Raw genomic sequence first — 17,534 nt, 5'->3', positions numbered from 1 at the left:
CTGATCTCCATGTGTGAAAGCCCACTATTATCCCAGTGCGACGCTTTGATCAAATCCCACTTAAAAAGGACGAGTGACAAACAACCCCCCCCCCATCCCCACAAATTAATGAAATCCCCATCTTGTCACGGAAATTAGAAATCTATTTGCATCCAAAGTGCAACATGTTTAACAAGCCTTATCAAAGAATCAAAGTAGATGTTTGTCTGGCTGATTTAATGCAGAAAATCGTGCGGTGGACGAAAAAAGTGCCGACGACGACAACAACAACAACAACGCGGGCCTGGATAAAACAAAAGACTCAATAAACAAGAGGAGGCTCATGGAAAATCCTGAGAGAGACGAGTAGAGAAAGGCAGAGGGTTAAAGTGACCGAGGCCAGGGCCAATTATTTCCACTATGGAATCATTCATCAGACAAATAAATCAAACCGGCCTCATTGTCATCAGCGCTGAATATTTATGTCAGTCTCGCTGGGTGGGTAGCCTCATCTGCTCCTAAACCAGGGCTTAACACAGTCGTTCTCAGGGATGTGAGGACACGAGTGCAGCCAACAGCAAAACCCAGGCTTCAACCTGTCGTCAGCTGCACCGTGGTTTAGGGATTCAATACTGTCTGCGTCATCATTCACTGCTTTGTTTCATCCTTTTCAGGTTTTCTGAGCGTTCTGAGGCTGCAAGACGCAACGCTTCTGCATTAACAACACGGGTTGTTCTATTCTGTGGACTTACTGTTGTATGTTACATCAAACGTTTCCAAGGGATGTGATTTTATTCAGTGTGGAGGTTTCATTTGGTCTCGTCTCTGCTGCAGCATCTGTTAACAGTACCTGCAGTTTTTCTAATGAAGGAAATTTTCCCATTAAACTTAAAACGGAAATACTGATGTTAATAAACTACCTATATGGACAAAAGTATTGCAGGGCTGTACACTTACTTTTTTAGGTGCTAGCGCTAGTGCTAGCAAGTTAAAATTTTAGTAGCACAAAGAAAAATTTCGTAGCACGCACAGTTGGACAGTTAGTTGAGAGAGAGAGTCGGACGTTAAAAGTATGTTAAGTTTCAGTTTCGTTTTCACACTAGCCTAAGTGGCGTTATGTACGGACCGCACCCCCACATACATTGACATTGTTGTCGTGACACGCTGAGGTAAAAACTACAGAAAAATACTTATTCATTTTGCTTGAGGCTTCTTCTTGTTCTTAGTTGTAATGTAAAAAAAAATTATACAAATGGTGTGGTTTCCCGGCACACATCAGCGAGGGCAGAACGTTTACCCGGAAATGTAGTTCTTTTGTATTCGGATTGAGAAGGACCGTACACAGTTAGAACTACAACTCCCATAAAGTATCGCTCCAACAACTGACGAATAGGACAAGACACAGTAATATAGCCTAGTTTCCCACTATTTTAGACATGATACCAGCGCAACTCCTTTGCACTTGTGCTAATGGATGCATATTTCTCTTCACACGGAATGATTTTTAGTAGTAAATGAAATGGAAACTGTCGCCCTGTATTGGAACACATCATGGCTGCAGCGCGTAAGATGATGATTTGCGATATAAATGTTAATATTCCCTTAAAGCTTAATGGGAGATGTGAAGAAAGTAGATGTACGGTTCCTACAGGTTTCTACAAGTTAAATTTGAGTCTTTTTAAGACCTTTTTAAAACTACTTAGAACAGAATTTAATGCCTATTTTATGGCCATACTGGCAAAAATTTGTGACTCATAGAATTTAGAAAAATGTATTTATTTACCCCAACACCTTGAACACCATCGTTCCAAGTCATTTCTCACTGGGGGCTGCAAAGTTAGCGATAACTGGTTCCTGATAGAGCTGCGCAGTATATTGTTTGAGTATCGTCATTGCGATGTACGTGTGCACAATAGTCACATCACAGGTCCTGCAATGTAGGAGGCAAATGAACTCAACATGTTCTTATCTAATTTCAAGGGTATGTGACACACTGCATGCAGCGATCCACCAATCACAATCTTTCTTAATCATCTGTAATGAGTCACTGGTAACAACATTGAAAAATTAACAATGAACAAGAGAAAATCACCGTAAACAAAGACTTGGTGCCAAAAAGAAAAGCAACATCAGTTATCTGGAATTATTTTGGCAATAAGAAGGATGATATTAAAACACATGTTCTGTGTTGACAGTATCTTGCACTTGTTGCCATGAGAGGAAATGCAACTAATTTGTTTGATCATTTACGTTGGCGCCACACAGCTATTATATCATTCAAGGGCGTCACAGATGGACAGCCCACAACTTTTTGATTCATAACTTTTGAACAAGACAAGTTTAAGACAAATATTACAGAGAATTGGAAAGGTCTAAATGCCATCTTAAACATACTCAAAGGACAAAATTTAGTTTCAAATATTTTTAAATGAAAAAAAAAAATCAAAAACTACTGCGTCATGGATGGACAAAAATTAACGTCTATTTTTTGTAAGAATTACAAAGTTCTCAAAAGTGAAGTTCCTGCGACATTTTCATCTGAAAATGGATTCAGTGTATACCTTAAACCTTCTATTTTACAACCTAAGTATTGGTTAGAGGAAAAAAATATTTGATCATATCTAAATAGTAAGAGGTTTGACAAATGGCAGAGTCACGAATGGACAACAAAAGTACATATCAAATTAAGCATTTTTTTATTTCAATTATCAGTACCATATATAGATTTTTTTTTACAATATTTACAACATACAAATAATATTAACATTATATTCAAATGTATTTTACATAGATAGTATATGCATTTAGAAATTTTAAACAATGTGCGTTTCAAATATGACATATATAATACAATAGTCAAATATCAATGTATTAGGAATAAATTTTGTTTTTTTAGGAGAGTTTATAAAATGAATGACGGGAGAAAACTTCACCTTCCAAACATTCACACTCATAAAAGCCTCAAATTTTTTTTTCACAATTTTTTTCCTATTTCAAAATATATTTTCTTGAAAATATAAGTAATTACCTACCCAAAAATATAAGTTTGATGTAGACTATTTTTTTTTTTTTTTTTTTTTTGACCAGATATTAACCTTCCCTTGACTTCACTCATTTGCAAAGGTGGTGTTTCGTATGGATGTGGAAAAGAAACATTTTTCTTTACGCCACAGAGTGGAAGAAGTCGAGGAAATCTCAACAGCGATCAATAATTACAGCTGCCAATCACATATTTAACACCCCCACCTCCCCTCCCACCAGCCTGAAAAGTAATTAGCCAAAGTCTAGATTATAGGGTAGATTTTCTATAAACTGAAAGGTTGTAAATAGGCTGTGATTAGAATTCTTGTTTCCTCTGAGAACACTTGAAAGGTAATTATGGGATTTTTATCTGTTGACACCCAAAATAATTTAATTATTGCAGCTTTAATTACCAATCATACTATTAAAACTCAGATATAGGCAGCTACCACAACTATACTGCAATACTCCCCCTCCCTCAGTGAAATACTCATGACTCATGCACCTTGTTTTAATTTTACCTTGTATACATCCTTTATATATCATGTATAATTCTTCTATCTGTGGTAGGGTTAGGGTCCTTTGGTATATTTTCAGTATTTCTTTGCATTTTTCTATATTTTCAGTATTTTTCAGTATATATTTTCAGTATATTTTTCTGTGATAGTTTTAGACTTTTTGTATTTTATTCTTATTCTCTTTTTACTTTATTTTTATTTTTGCATGGCTTTTTATTTACAAGGTGAGAGAAATGATATCTCAATAACACTGGTCTACAAGGAAAATGCTTCCAGAATAAAAGTAATGAAATTTTAACAAATGAGAGTCACTGATAAAGAAAAATCAAGTAAAAAACTGCTGGTTGGCTGGACTTCCCAAGATACAGCCTTGGGTCAAAATGTAAAATTCAAGAATTAACGAGAGAACGGGTTTGACCCAAAAGGAATATTTGTCTCAGAGCTACAAGATCGACTTCAAAACACTGTCTGCACATTAGAATACATTCACTTTACAGGTTCTATTTAGTGGAAGATTTATAAAACTATTATATAAATGTACATAAACCAATATATATGTGTAATAACACTTAATCATATACCTTGAAAACATCAGCAAACTGGCACTTTTGTCATTTATTTTCCAATTAATCTTATTAAAGTATGTAACATTTAGCACATTTAATCTCTGAAGCAAATCATTTCTAAAAAATTGTAGACCAGTGTAATCTGTATGTCATTGAATCGTATATACAGTCTTTCTTTTTGCACTGACGCTAAACAGAACAGAGCCGCTAAACTGATTTGCGTTGTTCCTGTAACAGTGACAGAAAATATCTAATCTATTCTATTCTATTCTATTCTATTCTATTCTATTCTATTCTTTTCTGGCTTCACTTTTCCACAGCAGCATGAGCATCATCAAACGGCGTCCATCTTTATATTTAGTCTTTGGAGCTAAAAACAGAGACGGCAAAGCTGCAGACGGAGGGTGTATATTTTCACATCCTGATGTTTTTTCTCCTGCTTTAAATAAACAAATTGAATATGATTTCTGCCCGAGTCACGTCAGACTCACGTGGATTAGCATCAGCAATGGTGGTGAAAACAACAACTCCCACAATCCCGTTCTACTTCGACATCATCTACTACTTTATCTTTTGTCATTGTTTTGATTACTCGACTTCTTCTTGACAGCGTAACAGACAGCTGTTTGTCTAAAACACTATCTTAATGAGCTGTTATTCCCTTGAAAGAAACCTAAGAACCAGGAAATACATATCACCAATTGGAGACACTCACCCAATTACAACGGCCATATCGTTGTGAAATTATTCTAAATCAAGTGGGTGTACACTTGCCCAGTGTTGAATGAGAGGCCCAGTGTGATCAGAATTTGCCAGTTTTGCTGTGACAAATCTGTGGAATGGGTAAAGGGACAGTGGCACCTACTGGTAGAAAGTGGAAACTGCATGGTGCTCATTCACCAACAGAAAAGGGGAAAAATGCCTCCTGGGAAGCAAAAGCCACTGGGAGAACCTTCTGATTCTAATATTTCATTTCACAGTTTCAACATTTCGCCTCCCAGATGCTCTGCACCTCCTCCATCAACACATTTAAGTCTGTTATGTTCCAGTTTTCACTAATTTAACTAGAAAATACTCAAATAGCTCAAAATCGACTCACATGCAGTTCAGTAGAAGACAGATTTTATATTTAGATTCCTCTCACTTGTTTTTTGTTTTTGTTTTTTTTTTTACGAGCAATGATTTACACAACAATGTGAAGCCATCACGGCCTCAGTTAAAGGCTGACAAGTTAAAAGAGAGAACGCTGGACAACACCTACAATGATCATCCTTAAAACTGACTCACTGTGGGACAAACGCTTTGAACAAAAAGGACTGAAAGAGGAAAAAAGGTTTGCTCTACTGCTTTTTAGTCTGAACCTACAAAGCAGATTATGCCACCTCAAAAGAGCCACAGATAGGTTAACACAAAAACAAATACAAAATCATCAAACATAGCTTTTAGCCTTCTGGAGTTATTTTTTAATGGATGAAAGCATTTCATTTAAAAAAAACACCAAGAGAGTCATTTATTGAAAGTTTATGTACTGAAGTAGCATCCTATATGCAGTAGCTTTTATACTTTAGTAGTTAAGAGTGTTTATTTATTTAACCTTGACATCAAATAGAGGAAGAATTCAATTATAGAACATTAAAGTTGCTTCCGTCAGCTAGTTTGGTCTAAAATTAACAAATAGTAGAGCTCCATAGTGCGTACTATTTAAAGGTTCCACATGGAAGATTTGTGCATACTCATATGGACAGTCTGTACTGTGCACATGTCAATCTGACACACTGAGCCTTTAACCCATTAAGACCCAGTGCTACTTTTGTGGCAGTTCCCAAATTAATTTTCCTCTAAATTTAACCTTTTATTATTACCTCAACCAAGGAACGGCAGAGGTTATGTTTTCATCGGGGTTTGTCTGTTTGTTCGTTTGTTTGTCTGTTAGTAAGATAACTCAAAAGGTTACAGAAGGATTTTGATGAAATTTTCGGGAAATGTTGATACTGGCAAAAGCAACAAATTATTAAATTGTGGTGGTGATCAAGGGGGGGACTGATCTACCTTGGCGGAGGTCTCCGAATGTTTTTCTAGTTTAAAAGATTTATCACCATTTATTATAATATTATTCTCTGTATTTTGAGTTTTTTCACTGAAATCTTGTATTTTCCTATATTTAATTTACTGATCATGTAGATGTTCATGGAAGCTCAGATTAAAGTTGAGGGTTATTATGTTAAAAAACAAAGAAAACTGAAAAAAGTGACTTTTTAAGCAAAGATATCAATAACTGAAGACAAAAATAAGCATCTACATTCACTGTTATTTGTCAAACTCCATAGGTTTTACTGGTGAATCAGTGTTGTAGAAGATGACCCTCTGAAGAGCCTCTGAACGTCCAAATGGGTCATATCTGATGACCATAAAAAGATGAGAAACAGCATTTTACACCAGTTATTTACACGTTTTGATATGATTAGTGGACCACAAGTTATTAAAGCTGCGTATGACTTTCGTCACCAATTTTTCATCAAGTCTGTAAAACCTGAGTCATGCCCCAAGTCAGTGGTTCTCAAATCCAGTCCTCGAGGACCCCTATCCTGCATGTTTTGGATATTTCCCTCTTCCAGCACACCTGGAAGCCATTACATTGTTATCAGGCTTCTGCAGAGCTTGATGATGAGCTGATCATTAATTGAACCAGGTGTAGCTGGAAGAGGGAAATATCTAAAACATGCAGGATAGGGGTCCTCGAGGACTGAATTTGAGAGCCAGTGGCCTAATGCTGCATTCCAGAGCGCTGGGAGGTAGAATATTTCTCACTTGGAGTCAACTACATCCAACCACGAAGTACTCCAAGTGATCCATGTTGAACATAAACAACAAACATGGAGATCACAAATCTAAGCTCCTATTTGCTTTGGTACTGAGGAGGCATTTTAACTGTCGACAGTACAGTGCTCACATATATGCAAACGAGATGGAAGAAGCGAAATGACAGATGAGCTAATTATGCATTGTGAAGTTTTTTTTTCATTGTGAACTTGCACACTGCGCCGCCATTGTTGTGTTGACGTCACGCTGTAGTTCGCGGTGAGGTCAAGGTACTTCTATCAGGCCCCACTTTGCAACTAGGACCTCTGGCTCGGACAGGCATTTTACAGAGTTGGACGTCGTAAACTTCTCAACTCCCAGCAGTCTGGAATGCAGCCTAGGTATCGTACATCCGTGAGTTTTTCCATGATTACGCACCTGATTCTCTTCCCTCACGGTGAACAATTTTGAAGTGTACTCCACCATAAACACTCCATGTGTTCGCATTACAAACAGAGCCGGCAGGTCACTTGGGCATTTTCCAAAATTTGTCGCTCCACTCCCCACAGTGCACGTCGCGACAAATTTCCAAAAATGTCCAAGTGACCTACCGGCTCTGTTTGAAAACACATGGAGTGTTTATGGTGGAGTACACTTCAAAATTGTTCACCATGAGGGTGAACCGTGAGGTGCGTAATCACGGAAAGACTTACAGATTTGTGATACTCAGGCTATCACTCAGATTTTACGGATTTGATGAAAAATTGGTAACGAATGTCATACGCAGCTTTAAACATTTTAGATCAGTAGATGATTTTAGTTGTCAGTTGCTGTTTGGGTCTTTATGAGTTAAACACCACTCCACTCATATAGGTGCAGGTCAAAAACTTAGAATATCATGAAAAAGTTCAATATTTTTTGTCACTCATTTCAGAAAGTGAAACCCATGTATTATATGACTCATTAGACATATTAGACATATAGACTTATTTGTGGAAATTTTGATGATTATGGCTTACAGATAATGAAAACCCAAAATACTGTGCCTCAGAAAATTAGAATATTGCATAAAATCAATTAAAACAGGATATTTTAAACAGAAATGTCAGGCTTCTGAAAACTATGTTCATTTCTACGTACTCAAGACTTGGTTGGTTCTACTTTTACATGAATTCCTGCATCAGTGTGTGGTGTCATGGAGGTGATCAGCCTGTGGACCTGCTCAGGTGGAATGGAAGCCCAGGTTGGGTTGATAGTGTCCTTCAGCTCATCTGCATTGTTAGATCTGGTGTGTCTCATCTTCCTCTTGACAATACTCCATAAATTCTCTATGAGGTTCAGGTCAGGTGAGTTTTCTGGCCAATCTAGCACAGTAACACCATGGTCACGGAACCAGCTTTTGGTACCTTTGGCAGTGTGGGCAGGTGCCAAGTCCTGCTGGAAAATGAAATCAGCATCTCCATAAAGCTTCTCAGCAGAAGGAAGCATGAAGTGCTCTAAAATGTCCTGGTAGATGGGTGTGTGGACTGTGGACCTCAGAAAACACAGTGGACCAACACCAGCAGATGCCATGGCAGACCAAATCACCACTGACTGGAAACTTCACACTGGACCTCAAGCAACGTGAATTCTGTGCCTCTCCACTCTTCCTCCAGACTCTGGGACCTTGATTTCCAAATGACATGCAAAATGGACTTTCATTTGAAAAGAGGACTTTGGACTTTCCATAGTCAAGCCATAAACATCAAAATTTCAAGAAATAAGGCTTGAAATATTTCACTCTGTCTAATGAGTCTGAAACGAGTGACAAAAATATTGAACTTTTTCATGATATTCTAATTTTTTGACCTGCACCTGTACTGGTCTATTGTAAATATCCCATTTGTGTGTTTCATGTACAGACATCCTACAGCTGTTAAGACTTCAATAGGAAGATGATCAGCCAACTGAGGGGGAACACCTACCTCTGCAAACAGAACAAGTTAGAGCATTAAACTACAATTAATTCCTCGGTCACAACTTCAGCGTAACAAATGTAGTAAGAATCCACCTTTGACAGATTTGGTTTGTTAAAATTGTTTTAAGTTCTGTTTTTACATCAGTGCATTGTGCACAGCGGTGTACATTCTGCCACCACTGTCACTCATGCATCTGCATGTTTTGGGGTCAAGTGAATCGTACATGAACCAAAGCCTTCATTAAAATTCAAAGGCCTAGTCATGTACACACCATGTAACCATGAAACCACCAGGATCTGGAAAAACAACACAGCGCTATCAAGGTTTTTCAGTTCAGCATTCAGGTGTGGGTGGTACCACGCTAGGGTTCAAGAGTATAATGACTTAAATCACATCTAATGGTTGGAGTTAGTCCAACAAAACAAAATGATGTCAAATATAAATATGAATCAAAATCGGACAATTTTCATGGGAAATTCATGCAGACTCTAATATGATACCCCAGATAACTTTACCTGAGCCTCTGAACACCAAGCGAAAACCCTGGAACACCTTTAAATCTAATGATCTTATAACTGAAGATGACGATCACATCAGAATATTATGATGATTGTTTTTACTGTTACTTTATTTAAAAAAAGAAAAAAAAAAACAATAAATGACTGTTACTGTAATCATGTTTGTACTGCTCATCTCCACAACCTTTATTAGATATAGTCAATTTTTGACCAGAAAAAAAAAAAAATCCATCTAGATCATAAAAATCAGCCATTGAAATACAGAAGGAATGTGGTACCTGAAATATGACACATCTTAGCCAATTAAATATTAAAACATTTTTACTGAGTGTAAAAGTCACACATGTAAGAATGACTTAAAGCCTAAAAAATAATTTGTCGGAGTTAATAGGTTTTTGACGATCCACCGGGGTTCATTGGGGAGGGCTAAAGAACCACATTTAACACTGGAGCCACGGGATACACTCCACTAAATTATACAGATACCGATATCTGTGGAGGCCCAACGTCACTCTATGAGAAAGCTCTAAGCCTCCATTTTACACCACCAGAGAAGCAGCATGAAAACATAACAGCAGCACCACCACCAGAACTGCTCTTAAAGAGGAGACAATTTCTCCAAATGTAAAACAGCGTTTTCCATCAGCATTTTGCCAGCAGTTGGAGGGGCTACTAGGGCTGGCCCCAATTCCATTTTTTATGGCTCTGGGGTTTTGGCAGTAATCAGCCCATATTCAAGGTTTCACCAGACTGATGGTCATTAACACTGCAGTGGGAAGTAGCCGAGTGTTGTAGTAAATTCACTCACGACTGTCACGACTTTAACAACTCAACATACACAACAAACAACATGATAAAGTCAATGATAAACATGATGAACACAACACTGAACAAAAGCGCCAAGCAAAATGTGCATAACAGTTATTTTCAGTAATGACATAATTTGGTGTCTCCAACATGACCGCTGGGACCAGATTCATCACCCACTCAGACGGTACCTCAGGGGCACCCAGAGGCATTTTAAGTCAGATATCATGGCTTTACGACAGCAGTGCAACTCTTTAAAAGTCTGCAGGTTAAAGTGAGTGAACCGAACATCATCAGTGCTGGCAGACTCTTAAAAATTACTCTCATTAGTCTTAAAGGGGTTTTTATTAGTCTTTGGTACATTTATTTGTGTATTTGGGGCCCCTAACAGTTCAAAAAGTCCGAATTTGAAACCCTCCAGGTGTTGCAAAGCTATCTTTATATTCATTTCGGCAAAAATTGAGTGGATTTCTACAACCAGTTTTAATTCCTGCTTAACCCATAAAGACCCAGTGCTACACTATTGGCAGTTCCCAAACAAATTTTTATCTCTATTTGACCTATTTAAGCAATTTCTCACAATGTATTATAATATTATCCTCTGTATTTTGAGTGTTTTCAGTGAAAATCATGTATTTCCTGATATTTAATTTACCACTCATGTAGATGTTCATTAAAGTTGAGGGTTATTACATCCAAAAAAGAAAAAAAACTCAAGAAAAACTGACATTTTCAGCAAAATCTATTAATAAAAAATAATAAAAAATTGTATCCATCCTCTGTCATTGATCCAACTCCATGGGTTTTACTGGTGAATCAATGCTGTAGAAGATGACGGTGTTTCCACGGTAACTACGGAGCCTCTGAACGTCCAAATGGGTCATATCTGATGACCATGAAAAGATGACAAACTGTATTTTACACCAATTATTTACATGGATTGATAGAATTAGTGCATCGGAAGTTATTAATCATTTTATATTGGTAGATGATTTTGGTTGCCAGTGGTTGTTTGGGTCTTTATGGGTGAATTTATTATGTCTATAACTAGTTACATCGCAACATTTGCACATATAAGGTCAAGACTTCTGATGAACATTTCTCAGAGTACGACATAATTGTTTGCCAGCAGCAGCGGTTGTAGACCATACTGAAAATATGTCCAAACTCTGAGCCAATTACCTAAAATGTTCAGTTGTTGGTTGAACAGAACAGAGCAGCACAGTCGACAACTTGGAGGGGGTGGGGCCTGAAGTGGCTCATTTGCATTTAAAGGTCAGCGCTCAAAATGACCTTTCTGGTGTCATTACTCAGAAATAGGGTTGAAGATGGACCTGTGGAGTTGAATTAATGAAGAATTCAGACCCAAGCAGAGCATTTACAGTTTATGCTGACCCCAGGGAAATGTCTTAAAATGCATAATTCCACTTAAAAAAAGCAAAATATCACTCCTTTAAAGGGATCTGATACTCTAGACACAGTAATGCCACTGAACTACGATGAAGAGTGATGAAACGTGGGCGCCGTAAGTGAAAGGAAAGATGACATATATTTTGAAAGTACATTACTTCTAGTGTCCAGCGCAAGTTGTTGTTTTTTTTAATACTTAGATGGACAGCTGTTTGTCTAAAACACTGTCTTAATGAGCTGTTATTTCCTTGAAAGAAACCAAAGAACCAGCAAATACACACCACAGATTGGACACACTCACCCAGTTACAACGGCCATATCACTGTTTCTATTGTCTTCTATTCTACTACAGTATATGCCATACCATACCAGCTTTATTTATAAAGCACTTTAAAAAACTTTACAGTAGGCCAAAGTGCCGTACACGAATCATAAAACAAGGGAATAAACAAGTAAAACAGTGATTACACAAGATGCAAAGCGGGCTAAGAACAACGAAATATTCTAATATTCTTCTAATATCATGATAAAAAATACATATACTGACATATACCATATGGACCACGGCCTGATCACAATCAGGGTGTACAAGTATATTTGCATGTTATTAATCAGTATTGCAAAAAGATACCCCCAAAACCATTCCCAAAATGTTTCTTTGGCCATCTTATAACTAGATTTTGCAATCCTCCAAATTTGAAGAAAATCGGATAAAAACTGATAAAAATGGCGACCCAATGAGCGTGAAAACGTGCACAATTTCATTGTTATAAGAGCAAAATTATTGTACATAATGTTTTGTAACACAATAAATAATTACTACTCAATTCCTGTGTCTTTTTTATTACAAAATACACACATCACATTGCTTTTCATTTACTGATCATTTTTGTTGAACAGCTGTTTGATTATCAATTCTTATTTTCAGTCTTAAGACAATCAACCATTTTGTTATGAAAACCCTTCTTTAATTGTAATAATAGAATGGGAACCTGTTATTTAAGTATTATTATGACTAACTATGCACAACTAGACAGATTTTGGTATCCTCCCTGGCTGCAGAAAATTTGGTAACAATGTGGCAAACGGATGTTTTACGTCGAACCGCACGTTTTCAATGGCGCATTGTTCACCAAAATTCATGTAGTGTCCGTACACCAATATACTTCCATGGCGTATATGCCTTATAGATATATTGTTCTAACTTGTTCACAAATGTTTCTTTCCTCCTGTACCAGGAAGACTTAGTTACAGATCTAACAGAGATGCCACCATGTGGTAAGTCAGATTTCCATTCCAGTCTTGTAGAGTCCGTACACCAAGTAGTGTCCATACACCATATTCAAAATATGTGGGTCTAATTTTATTGTTTCTGTCAATATATGGAATTTTTCAGCATGCATGCTTTGGACACGACATCTACGCAATAAACAATGCATGATTATCCTGAGTGCTGAAACATTTGTATATCTTTGTAGGCATTAAATATGGAGGCTATTAGGCTGGAGTGTCCGTACACCCAATAATTAATAATCTGATTTGACATGGGTACAAGCCTGCGAAATTTTTAGTAGACACCATAACACAAAAATATTTTGGACTTTAAAAGAGAAATATCAGACAAATAAAATGGCCTGTCTGATTTTTTGATAGAGCATTATTATTTTTTATCTATATGTGCACCCTTTCTGGTGCCCTTGATTGTGATCAGACCGACCACCTCTATGCACAGCTGTGGAAATTTGCTGCCGTTTTCTCTGTCCATCATCAGACACTACGAGTGATATCATGAATTTGTCTCAGGTACCAGAGTGTGCGATTTGTGCACAAGCCTGTAAAAAAAAAAAAAAAACAGCACCAACACCTTCTAAGCTCCAACCACAGGCTGTTGAATGGTTGTTCATGGACTCTTGCCTTTTGCTTAGACATAATCAAACCCACAGGCCTTGTCCAAATGTTGACCTGACAGCATCATTTGTCAATCACACCCTGCTGCCGGCATCCCCCTCCTGCAGTGAACCACATGCTGCCGTCACATGAGAAGATGATAAATGATTTGCCTGCGAGCAGCAAGTATCCGAACACATATCACACCTGCGGTAATATATCAGTACAAAGACACACGAAGCCTAACACCTTGATGTCTTATTCAGTACAGCATGGAAAATCGCTGGAGCTCAAAGCATATTCAGAGGATTATAAAGCTGTAATTAAGAGACATGTGGATTTCAGTGTATATATAAATCTGAAAGCTCAAAGGCTCAGCAGCAAAGTAAAGCCAGTACACAATATCATCACATAATACGAATTATGTTTTGGTTGGAAACACAATAGCAGGTGTTTGCAGTACACACAGGTGCACATTTATCCAGAGCAACAGGCTGAGGTGCATTTAGTCTATACAATCTATATCCATTCATCCTCCTTTCCAGCTATTCTGTCTTCACACCAGTAAGCAGGCTAAGATTTACTGTACTTCTCAATGGAACATGAATGAAGTCGTGGCCTAAAATCAGGGTCCAGTTCAAGGAAAATAACCAATCCAAAAACCAGGGAGAGGCATGGGCACTATGAAAAGAGTCTAATCTTTCTCTAAACACTCCCATCTGCTTTCATTCAGGCTCAAATTACACCTGGAGAATAAATGACGCCTTATCTTATCTGAGCTCGATCTGTGTCACTGGATGGTTTTCTGCAATAACAGGTTTAACAACAGTCTTGTTTTCTCTACAAATCACTACATTGAACTGATAAAAAAGACTAGACGTTATTAAATTAAATATAATTTCAATCCATGATGAGCCAGTACTTGATATTTACTAGAATAATAACATGAATGTGTCTCATTTTTAAAGTATAATACATCCTGTATAAGCATTTCAGAGAGTATATCTTTAGCATTCTGCAAAAAAATAAAAAGAGAATGAAAACTGAGCTTCTTGAAAGGTAGGCTGAAAGAGAGATACACCTTCCCCAAGCCTCAAAGATGAATTGGCAGAAAAGTACTTCCTTTAAGTCTCTACCAATAGTTTTTAACTTGACCCACAAGTATTCAAATGCTGAGGGGAACAGAGCACGGCTGATTACCAAAAAAAAATTCCACTCACATTGTGTGCACAAGCCACGCTGAAGTGACAACGCAAAGTTTAGTCTTTAAAAGGAGAGAAATTAAATGTCTGGTTGAATCGACCCAGCTGATATCGCCTTGCGCTGTGAATAAATAGAGTTGGTCACCTTCCAAATTGTACTCAGCCACTTTAATAGAAGGTCAACGCTGCCAGGCAAAGTCAAAGCAAAAGCAGCAACTAGCAGCGTGTTGAGGTGTTAAGTAAGCCATTATATATATTATATAGAGTCGCCGTGATGCTGCTGACAAACTGAATGTGTACACATGCTTCATGACAAATGCTTCTTGGATCTAAGCATGAGCAATTCTATTTTCAAGCTCTGAAAGATCAAAATGCAAAAATATGATGTCAGCAGACTAACTGATACTGCCTATAATAGGGTTTATGTGTCTGTGGTGGAAAACCCTGATAGTTCACCTGAAAAGACCGCATACCATGTTCCAGCAGTCACCCAGGATCAAATCAAACCACTTTCACTACCTTGCCTTTACTGTCCATCTTCAAATAAATATTAAAAATGTCTGTTAATAAACACCATAACGTCTCCTATAACCTTAATACCATAGAAATGATTTTTTTTTAAAACGCGAATATGATTATGATAGTTTAAGGCAGAAACAAGCTGATAAATGCTGATCTAAAATCACCCCTTGGACAGAAATAAACATTTACTGACTATTAGAAACTAACTATTTGTTTATCTAAATCAAAGTGGTACATATCTAAATAAATCTGGATCATTGAATATCAAACTGCAAAAAAATAATCTAGGTGATTCTATATAAGTTTTTTATCTTTTGTTTTCCCTCAAAGTCAATAATTCTACATGACAATTCTAACATTTGCCATCAGTCACTGTGATTATAATAGTTCATAAAATGTCCTATGGCTTCTTATCTCTGATGTTAGTCTGTGCTATCGATACAAACATAACTAATTTTGCACGCACCAAATATGCAGTCCAGTGTAATATGGACTTAAAAGCCCACATTAAGCCCATTTTTCATGCCAAAACACTTTGCAATAAAAACATAGCAGAAATTGTACAAATAAACAAGATAAATTCAGGAACTGGATCAACTAGCCAAAAGATTAACTGTGACAGAAAGTAACTTATACTTACTTAGACTTATCTAAGATATTCAAGTGCCCTTTAGATCCTGACTCAGAAACAATAATCTTGGGTACTTCGGAAAATATAAACAGCCTTAATCCCTTCCAACAACAACTAACTAATGTCATACTGCCTTACAATGTCCAAAAAAATAATAATGAACTCTTGGAAAGATGAAGAGGGTCCATCACTGGAATTGTGGATTTGGCAAATGTCAGAAACTTCATATTTGGAAAAGATTTGCTTTATTTTGATGGATAAATTATATAAGTTTGGAAGGATTTGGACATTATTTGAGGTCTATTTCAATAACAGGTGAGGAGGGGTTGCATAGAGGGTGCTAGGATGGAGTGAGCTGGGTTGGAGGGTTGTGGGGGGATGTTGTTTTGTTTGTCTGATTTATGATTTTTTTTTTTTTTTTCCCTTGTTGTTTGGGCACTGTCAATAAAAAAGCGGAACGAGAAAAAACAAAGAGCAAAAAAATAAGGAAAGAAATGTCAAGAGGAATGACTAATAAATGTAAGTCGTGCTCTTAATAAAAAATATTTGAATCAGAAAGTAACTTAGACCTACTTTGATGATGACAGGGGTTGTTTCTTTTTTAATAAACAGCCAAAATGTAATTATTACCATATCAGAGCTGACAGATGTTTCAGTCCTGGGCTTACCTTGCTCGGGATCCTGAAGCTCTCCACCGGGCTGAGGTCTGCCATGCTTTCCTGGGGGCTTTTCAGACCCTGACAAGACACATATAAGACACTGTTAGACCGCAGGAAACCACCCGTGGCAGAGAAACATGTTATTTCCTGATGTGAACAGGCTCCTGTGACACCCCGCTGGTTGATCACTCACACAATAGTGCACACAACAACAGTGGACGCGACACACAGATTTGTGACAACGATAGGCTGTGTTGTGTTCAATAAGGAACTAGTGGGTTTAACATTACTGCAGTGCAAACTGAGAACTTCCCTAACCGCCCAGTGTCACTGTTGGCTCTTGTTGTTGTGTGTCTACTGGTTAACGCAAGCAGGTGGAGAGTGGGTTTAACTACCCTTTTAAGGATTTTTTTTGTTTGTTTGTTTTTTTGCTTTAATTTGTGTGAGCTAGCTGGGTGCTGAAGAGGTTGGCTGGTTGGTTGTTTGGTTGCTCTCCTGTTACACTTTAACGTAAAAACACGATGAGCTGTCAGATTAGCCACTTAGCTTAGCTAGCTGTCATGCTAGCTCTTTGCAGGTGTCACAGAAAAACCCCTGACAGCTCCGTCTCCGTGGACTCATTCCGCTCACCTGCCGGGCCATAAGCGACTTGATCTTCTGCATCGTGAATGTGATTTATATCCAGCGGACAATTCAACTACCAGAGCCACAGTTTTGTTTTTTAGTCAAAGATACGCCTCTATCAATAAGAGAGGGAAGCCATAGTTGACTGTCACGTGACTGGTACGAAATGAACCGGAAAGGTACATAGCATCCTGGGAAATGTAGTTGAAGACGTGTCTGCCCTGTGAGACTGTTGGAATTCCAAAACAAAAATTGTGAAAATGACGTTCAGTGTACAGTAAAAAAAAAAAAAAAAAAAAAAAAAAAAAAAAAGAGGCTGTGATGAAAAACGTTTTTGAAAATAGTAAACGGTGTTTATAAAGAATTTATAATATGGTTGCAGTACCCCCTGACACCACTGGGTGGTAGCAATGAATTAATATTACAGAATACT

General features: G+C 37.5%; 1 protein-coding gene across 2 annotated transcripts in view; it reads right to left on the bottom strand.

Moving 5' to 3' along the window:
• Positions 1 to 17,248, bottom strand: part of vps50 (VPS50 subunit of EARP/GARPII complex) — a 303,387-nt gene extending 286,139 nt beyond the window's left edge. Inside the window, exons 1-2 of one of the 2 annotated variants that reach the window (XM_030147934.1) lie at positions 17,108 to 17,248; positions 16,487 to 16,555 (exon numbers count right to left, since the gene is read on the bottom strand). In XM_030147934.1, coding sequence (XP_030003794.1) covers positions 16,487 to 16,555; positions 17,108 to 17,140 — 102 coding nt within the window. In that variant the 5' untranslated portion in view covers positions 17,141 to 17,248. The remainder of the gene's footprint in view (positions 1 to 16,486; positions 16,556 to 17,107) is intronic. The other variant, XM_030147933.1, reaches the window with a different exon arrangement.
• Positions 17,249 to 17,534: the final 286 nt, after the last annotated feature.

Source organism: Sphaeramia orbicularis, chromosome 11 (assembly GCF_902148855.1).
Source record: "Sphaeramia orbicularis chromosome 11, fSphaOr1.1, whole genome shotgun sequence".
In the NCBI taxonomy this organism is placed as follows: Eukaryota; Metazoa; Chordata; class Actinopteri; order Kurtiformes; family Apogonidae; genus Sphaeramia; species Sphaeramia orbicularis.
This window is presented reverse-complemented; position numbering and strand designations above follow the sequence as displayed.